At 46.7% G+C, this 9,020-nt stretch overlaps 1 protein-coding gene across 1 annotated transcript; it reads right to left on the bottom strand.

Moving 5' to 3' along the window:
* Positions 1–6,923: 6,923 nt before the first annotated feature.
* On the bottom strand, positions 6,924–8,705 carry LOC149275519 (uncharacterized). The gene has a single exon (XM_089504638.1). The coding sequence runs from the start codon at positions 8,703–8,705 to the stop codon at positions 6,924–6,926; it is 1,782 nt and encodes a 593-aa protein (XP_089360764.1).
* Positions 8,706–9,020: the final 315 nt, after the last annotated feature.

The following is a 9,020-nucleotide window of genomic DNA, read 5'->3' on the forward strand; positions in this document are numbered from 1 at the left end:
TAACCATAAAAAAACCTCCCATGAGCCTCAGCCTGCCAGAGAGGAAGAAGCCCCTCCTACCCTCAGTGTCTGTAACCTGTGTGGACTACTACTCCTCACTCTCTGTAGAATACTGCCAAGTGTCTCATATCATAGCCCTGTACCCACTACTTCCGGTCCACCCCAACCCTGTAGTGACTACCTTTGGGCTCCCACAGGTCATCCAGGCCTGGTACCCACTACCTCTGATCTGCACTGCACATGCACAGAAATGGCTGGAGTGACTCAACGATAGGCGGATGTGATGTCACAGGAAGTGAGTGCACAGGGCAGTCATCCTTGTTTCAGGAAAGTCCCCCTCCAGTAGGAAACACAGACCGTTGGGTCACGTCACACGCGGAACGATAATTTGCGAATTTCCTGTCCGTTTCCTTCTCCTTCTGGTTCCCCCAGAGTGACCCAAAGAGGGGCAGCAGCAGTAGAGTACCGGGTCTGGGTGGGCAGGCAGACACTGGCGCATCATAGCTACATACAGCCCCATGGAGCAGGACTGGATTTCCCCAATATTATATATTATAATGCCTGCTTTAGTCACCAATATTTATCAATGAAGAATAATAGACGACACGATAGAAAGAATAAGAAAGATGGACTCAAATGTACAGTAACACACGCCAACATCATACAGTAACACACGCCAACATCATACAGTTACACACGCCAACATCATACAGTAACACACGCCAACATCATACAGTAACACACGCCAACATCATACAGTTACACACGCCAACATCATACAGTAACACACGCCAACATCATACAGTAACACACGCCAACATCATACAGTTACACACGCCAACATCATACAGTAACACACGCCAACATCATACAGTAACACACGCCAACATCATACACTCATGCACACACATGCTAACACCATACACTGATACACACTTGTGCTAATGCCATACTGTAGCATACACACCATACACACTAGCACCACATACATGCACACACTGGCTACATGCTAACACCATGGACACACACAAAGAATCTGGCAATACACACACTGACACTACATTATACACACACCCACAGACTGACTCCAACACTATACCCACACAGACACTACAGCATACACACTCACCGACTCCAATACTATACACTGACACTACACTATACACATTCACTGACACTACACTATACACACACACACACAAACTCCAGCACTACACACTGACACTACACTATACACACTCACCGACTCCAATACTATACACTGACACTACACTATACACACTCACACACAAACTCCAGCACTACACACTGACACTACATTATACACACTCACCGACTCCAGCACTATACACTGACACTACACTATACACACACTGACACTACATTATACACACTCACACACAGACTCCAGCACTATACACTGACACTACACTATACACACTCACTCACTCCAGCACTATACACACTCACACACTGACGGTATTCTCACACTCCCCTTACGAAAAATTACTGCAGTTTTTCTGAAGAAATACTGCAGTTTTTTGGACATGAAAATACTGCAATACTGCACTTTTACTGCACTTTTACTGCATTTGTACTTCACTGTACTGCAGTTTTACTGCACATTTACTGTACTTTTTTTTTTTATATTGCAAACCTACAGTTGTAATTCAATGTACTGCAGCTTTATTGCTTTTGTACTTCCGTACAAAAATAACTGCAGTAAAACTGCAGTACAGTGAAGTACAAATGCAGTAAAAGTGCAGTAAAAGTGCAGTATTGCAGTTTTTTTCATGTCCAAAAAACAGCAGTATTACTTCAGAAAAACTGCAGTAATTTTTTCGTAAGGGTCACTCACACTCTATCCCCTCCCCTGGCGGAACTACAGCTCCTATAATCCTCAGCACCCCATTACAATCCACAATGGCTTCTGCCTCACAATACACACAAGGACTACAACTCCCATTACACTCTTGTCTGCTTTCACATAAATCAAATTACAAATCCTATCATCCAGATTCCCCTCGGCCTGCCTCCCATCATGCACTGGGCCCTGACAGCAATTAAAGGGAAACCAATCACGAACTAAAGATCCCAACTCCCACTATCCGTGGAGCCGGGCAGAGAGACAACTCCCATCATCCCTATATCCGCTTGGACTTAAAACCAAAACCGCAACAATGACTACAAACCGGTAATCCTCACAGGAGAACGTCCGGTCTGCAGCTTCTCCATGCACAGGAAGTACTGCAGGGGATTGGAACGCAAATGGACCGCCAAACCGGAAGTTACATGGAACGCAAAACCGGAAGTAACGTTTAACACTGATGCTTTTAGAAATGCAGGCTGGTAAAACAAATGGGACCCTCTAACTCACTTCCAGTGTATAGGGTGGAGCTCCAGGAGCTGACACTCTCCCTGTAACCCCTGGCAGGTGTGTGTGCAGGTAAATGCTGGGGGGAGGGGCAGTCTGGGCCCAGGAGCTGACACTCTCCCTGTAACCCCTGGCAGGTCTGTGTGCAGGTAAATGCTGGGGGGAGGGGCAGTCTGGGCCCAGGAGCTGACACTCTCCCTGAAACCCCTGGCAGGTCTGTGTGCAGGTAAATGCTGGGGTTCTGGTTATACTCAGCTTTGTAACCATACTCAGTACTGATCTCCGGTGTGGCCGCTTTCTCCTTGATTTCTCCGTTTCCCTCGTTCCGGGGCAGGATATCGCGGCCGGAGCTCCGTCTGAGGTCTCTGTTTTCTTCCAGTTAGACCCGGACAGTCCCAGAGGCGGCTGCCGAGGGCCCTGATCTGGTCGAGGGGCCAACGCTCCATCCTCAGTAACCCGGAAGCTGATAGGTGAGTGTCAGTCACGGAGGAGACCGTCCTATACAGTGACCCTGTGCCGGGTGATGTGACGGCTGCTGCGCTCTCTTTGGGGGTTTTGTCTTTTTGCCGTCACGTTATTAGAATTTGTGGTACAGGGAGGCGTCTGAGCGCCAAACGCGGTGACCCAGGAAAGAGTCCGGTTTAGGACTGAACATGGACAAGGATCCGGTGACTGAGAAGATCTTGAGCCTCACCCTGGAGATCATCTCCCTGCTGAGCGGAGAGGTGAGGGGCCGGTGTCTCTGGGGCCAGAACATGGATGTCGTTCTGTCCACAAACTGCAGCTCAGATGTTTCTTTGCTCATCGATATTTCAATATCTTTCCCGATATACAGGATTATATGATTGTGAGGAAGCCCAGTGACTGCGTCCCACCCAGCGACGGCCCCCGTGTGTCAGACGGACCCCCCGGGACCCGGAGCCTCAGCCCGGTGCCTCCACCTCACTCGCTGACCCACGAGAGGAACCGCGAGCAGAAGATCCTGGAACTGACCCACAAGATGATGTCCCTGCTGACTGGAGAGGTGAGCGCTGCTGGGAACGGGACGTTATACAGTAACACCGAGGCGTGTGTCTGGATGGTGACGGCTCATTGTGTGTCTCAGGTTCCTGTGAGGTGTGATGATGTCACCGTCTATTTCTCCATGGAGGAGTGGGAGTATTTAGAAGGACACAAGGAGCTTTACAGGGACGTGATGATGGAGACCCACCAGCCCCGCGGCTCTCCGGGTAAGAGGTTTAATCCCTGCGGTCTGTGTGTAGATATTAAGGCATCTTCACTGTAACAAATAACGTGTAAAATGTGAGGTCCGTATAATAAATACTCGGCAATAAGGCAGCCGCGAGAGATCTGAAATCTGCTTGTTTGGGAAAGCGGCTGCTTCACTTAATTTGATGATTTCTCTCCGACAGACGCGTCCGAGGTCAGAGATCGAGCCCCTAATTCTCCGCTGGACTGTAAGACGTCTCATTTTATTAAGGAGGAATCCGCCTCATGTGAAGAGACAGACATTTGTGACCCGGCGGAGTCTCCACAGACAGAGCTCACATCGACTCGTAATGAGGACGGACCCCCCTCTGATGAAGTCGGAAATGTCTCGGCCCCCGATACACACACAGAGCACGACGGGGGGGATAATACGTCTGTCCACGTAAAGGAGGAATCCGCTTCCAATGAAGATTATTGGATCCCAACCGAACACAAGGGATCTACTTCTACTGATAAAACCCAAACCAGTAACACACATTTTCAGTGTGAAACGCCCCCCGATGAGGGTGCATATAGCTGCCCCGAGTGTCAGGAACGGTTTACCAGTGACTCTGATCTTCTTCTACATCAGACCATCCATGATAGATCGGCGGCCTCCTCTCAGGACTGCGGGAAAAGTTCTTGTTCTAAATCCAAGCGCGTTAGGCGACGTCGTATTCACACCGGGGAGAAGCCTTATTCCTGCTCCGAGTGCGGGAAACAATTTAACAGGAACTTGCAGCTTCTTGAACATCTCAGGACTCACACGGGTGATAAGCCTTTTTCCTGTCCTGAGTGTGGGAAATGTTTTAATAGGAACTTACATGTTGTGGAACACCTGAGAACTCACACGGGGGAGAAGCCATATTCCTGCTCTGAGTGCGGTGGTTGTTTCATCAGTAAAGCAAGCCTTTCTGTGCATCTCAGAACTCACACCGGGGCGAACCCTTTTTCCTGTTCCGAGTGCGGGAAAAGTTTTACCAGTAACTGGCACCTTATTCAACATACCAGAACCCACACCGGGGAGAAGCCTTTCTCGTGTTGCGAGTGCGGCAAATATTTTAACACTAACTCAAACCTCGTCAAACATCTCAGAATTCACACCGGCGAGAGGCCGTTTTTGTGCGATGAGTGCGGGAAATGCTTCTCGCAAAAGATAGAGTTGGTAGTCCACCAGCGGACTCACACGGGTGAGAAGCCATTTCCTTGCTCCGAGTGCGGGAAGAGCTTCAAACAAAAGATCGGGTTAGTAGTCCACCAGCGGACCCACACAGGAGAGAAACCGTTTCCGTGTTCCGTGTGCGAGAGATGCTTCACCTGTCACTCGCACCTTGTTCAACATCTCCGACTGCACGGCCGGGAGAAGCCATAAAGTGTTGGGACTGTGCCAAATGTTTTAACACTAAAGGGAATTTCAGTAAGCGCCAGCGCGCACACGGGTTAGAACCATGTGAAAGAATTGTGGGTAACAGGTCCGGGGCTTGTTAATAAATATTCCTTTATTGCTTAGCACCAAAGGACACATTTACAAAGCTGCTGGAGCATATAGAGTTAACAGTTTATGTTACTAATAATTTCTGATACCCTGTTAAAAAAAAAAAAAATCGATAAATATGTGACATATCTATGACTTCATAATTTACAAGAAATTCCTAAATGCATGAATTATTGCTGGGGCGAGCACAGGAGGGACGATAAAATGAGTTATTTTGACTGATATGGTTCCACCACACAAGGGGGAGGTCACTTATGGATCCTATAGGTACCCCTTCTATCCGCTTATACCGCCTCTGGGCCGACTTGGAAACTCGAGATGAACTGGAAAAGGTATAAAGTTAATAAGAGGAAATCGGTCGGGGGTGGGGGTTACTAGGGGCCAAGATCTACTTTTGAGTAAGTCGCCATCTTTCCTTGCCGGAGTCCTACGGACAGAAAAACTGTTACTTTACCATTCAAGTGAGTAGTTAGGTTTTCTGTAATTTCTCCTTTTTATTTTATCTGTTTGGTGTAAATAATCTGTTTAGCATCTGTTTTAGACCATTTTATTGGTGATTTGAAGTCACATTATTTTTGAGTTAAAGTATATTTTGTGGGTTTTGCGTGTAATTCACTTGGGGGATCGAGGCACCCCATTTATAAATTGTCTTGGTGGCAGCGTTATGGTATCAGTTATATCATTATAGCTAATTGTGGGGGGTATTAAGGGTGGATATTTTTATCACTATTTCTGGTCTAGGGCAGACAGTGAATTTTAACCCCTTTACCACCAGAACTAAGTCACGCACACGCTTGGAGTAGGGTGCGTTCCTGACAACGAGAATCATTTATTTGTTAAATTTCATGATTACTATAATTCATACTCCGAGGTCTTCCATCGATTTCAGGAATCAGAGAACTTTGTGATTTTTAATAAGAATGAAGTGACAGTCTGGCGGAAGGCGCTTTCGTTGCTGAGAATCGAGTCTTCTGACATGGTTATAAATGGGGTGTCCTTCAGCCGATGGTTTTATAGATTCTGCAGCAAAAGCTTTAGAGAATTTGTCTAAATTACAAAGATTCATAGGAATATTTCAAGATCACAACCCAAAAGGTAAGAGGAGAGCCGCGAATGGCCGACCTCGTAAAAGAATGGGATTTACTCTGTGCTGACGTCTGTTACCCATAATAACCATCTCCTCAGTGTGGCCTGTCCCTGTCTCCACGTCAGAGACCGGTGTTTATGTCATTTTACGGATGTACTTTAGATATAAGGCAGGTTATGGACTCCACTGGAATCCATGTTATTCTGTTTAGAAAGAAATCCAAGTGACGTAATGAATAATGGGTGAAATATATCATCGGTGTTGAGGGAAACGACTCGTTCCTCCTCATCGTAAACCTTCTCTCAAATAGGTAACGATCACTTTTTTCCCGACTTCAGTGGTTTATGTTAGAGGATTTTGGTTCCATGCACCAGAAAATTTGCTTCACACGATTTATTTATTTTAAAAAAATACTTCAAAATGGAAACAAGAAACAAATGATTATAAAACATAAACCTCGCAGCAGATAATGGCCCAGATTATTCTTCGAATCGATGTAAAACCTCAGAGAGTATGAATTATAGGAATTAGGAAATTTAACACATAAATGATTCTCGTGACTTTATACAAGGTGAGTTCCGAGAGAATTGTGAAAAATCCGGTTCTTCCCTTTCAGGACTCGGAACAAATTTCCCGATGCGAGTTCCTGTATCTAATAAAGCCGTTACTTGTACCATGGAGTTGTTTTTTTCCTTTATGTGGGAATTTGCTACTTTCTATTACGCAAATTCTCCCTTTCCAAGGTGCGTTTTCTCATGTCTACTCCGGTGCTGGCTTGATCTAAAACATTTCCCGCATTGAGAACACGCGAACGGCTTCTCTCCCGTGTGAGTTCTCACATGTCGAATTAACGTTGACTTTGCATTAAAACCCTTTCCGCATTCTGAACATGCGAACGGCTTCTCTCCCGTGTGATATCTCACATGTGCGCTGAGGGCTGAATTTGTGATAAAACCTTTCCCGCATTGAGAACACGCAAACGGCTTCTCTCCCGTGTGGATTCGCTGGTGTATGACGAGAGAAGGCTTTGTGGTGAAACATTTTTCACATTCGGAACACGCAAATGGTTTCTCTCCTGTGTGCGTTCTCACATGAGCACTGAGGTGTGATGACCTGATGAAGCGTTCCCCGCATTCAGGACACGCGAATGGTTTCTCTCCCGTGTGCGTTCTCTTGTGAGCGCAGAGGCTTGTCGTCGTAGTGAAACATTTCCCGCATTCCAGACACTCGAATGGTTTCTCTCCAGTATGGTATCGCATGTGTCTGGTGAGTTCTGACTTTAAGGTGAAACGTTTTCCGCACTCTAGGCACGCAAATGTTTTTTCTTCGCTGTGATACAGCTCGTGTCTCCGTAGCTCTGGCTCTGTAAGAAAACGTTTCCCGCACTCCAAACACGCGCACAGCTTCTCCCCGGTGTGAATCCGCTCGTGCCTGGTAAGCGCTTGGTTGGTGGTGAAACTTTTTCCGCATTCGGAACACACAAAAGGTCTCTTTTCGCTGTGACTCCGTTCGTGTTGGATAAGGTTGGGTTTCGTGATGAAACATTTCCCGCATTCGATGCATGCGAATGGTTTCTCCCCCGTGTGGATCTTCTCATGTTTATTACGATTTCCTACTTGGGAGAAACGTTTCCCGCACTCGGAGCACTCAAAAGGCTTCTCTCCGGTGTGATGTCGCTCATGTACTTTCAGTTTATGATTTGTCGTGAAACATTTCCCACATTCGGAGCAGGCAAATGGCTTCTCCCCCGTGTGCTTTCTCTGATGAATAGTAAGCGCCTTCTGGGAGATGTAACATTTCCCACAGTGGGAACACGCAAACGGTCTCTCACCGGTGTGACTCCGTTCATGTTGGATAAGGTTTGCTTTTGTGATGAAACGCTTCCCGCATTCGGCGCATGCGAATGGCTTCTCCCCCGTGTGGGTCTTCTCATGTTTATTGCGACTTTCAATTTGGGAGAAACGTTTCCCGCACTCGGAGCACTCAAAAGGCTTCTCTCCGGTGTGATGTCGCTCGTGTTTTTTTAGCTCATGACTTCTCGTGAAACATTTCCCACATTCGGAGCACAAGAACGGCTTCTCCCCCGTATGCTTTCTCTGGTGCATAGTAAGCGCCGTCTGGGAGGTATAACATTTCCCACAGTGGGAACACACAAACGGCTTCTCCCCCGTGTGGGTCTTCTCATGTTTATTACGATTTCCTATTTGGGAGAAACGTTTCCCGCACTCGGAGCACTCAAAAGGCTTCTCTCCGGTGTGACGTCGCTCGTGTTTTTTCAGCTCATGACTTCTCGTGAAACATTTCCCACATTCGGAGCAGGCGAACGGCTTCTCCCCCGTGTGCTTTCTCTGGTGAATCGTAAGCGCCGTCTGGGAGGTGTAACACGCAAACGGACTCTCTCCCGTGTGGATTTTCTCATGTTTATTACAATTTCCTATTGAGGTGTCACATTTCCCACATTCGGAACACGGAAAGGTTTGTTTTGCTGTTTGATCATCCATGTCTCGAGATTGGGTTCAGAAGATAATGGAGAACCTCAAATTTCTATGAATGTTTCTATTTCGCTCACTAAACACTTTATCCACCAGAGATTGGGGTTCCTCGGCTGCGAGTGGCGGCACTTTTATCCCCAAACTCCTCGTTACGGATCGTTTCAGGATTTTCTTGTGATTGTATTTGTTTCTTCAGACTCGATGACGAGAGAGATGACGCAGGAGATGATCTTCCATCTACGTGGTCGGAATGTCTGTTTATTCTGAATATTTACACTCCTTAAAAAAAAAAAATAATAATAATTTTAAATCATGTTTAGAACA

The sequence above is a fragment of the Sceloporus occidentalis genome, unplaced genomic scaffold, assembly GCF_023333645.1.
Source record: "Sceloporus occidentalis isolate IW3139 unplaced genomic scaffold, rSceOcc1.0.p SCAF_282, whole genome shotgun sequence".
Lineage (NCBI taxonomy): Eukaryota > Metazoa > Chordata > Lepidosauria > Squamata > Phrynosomatidae > Sceloporus > Sceloporus occidentalis.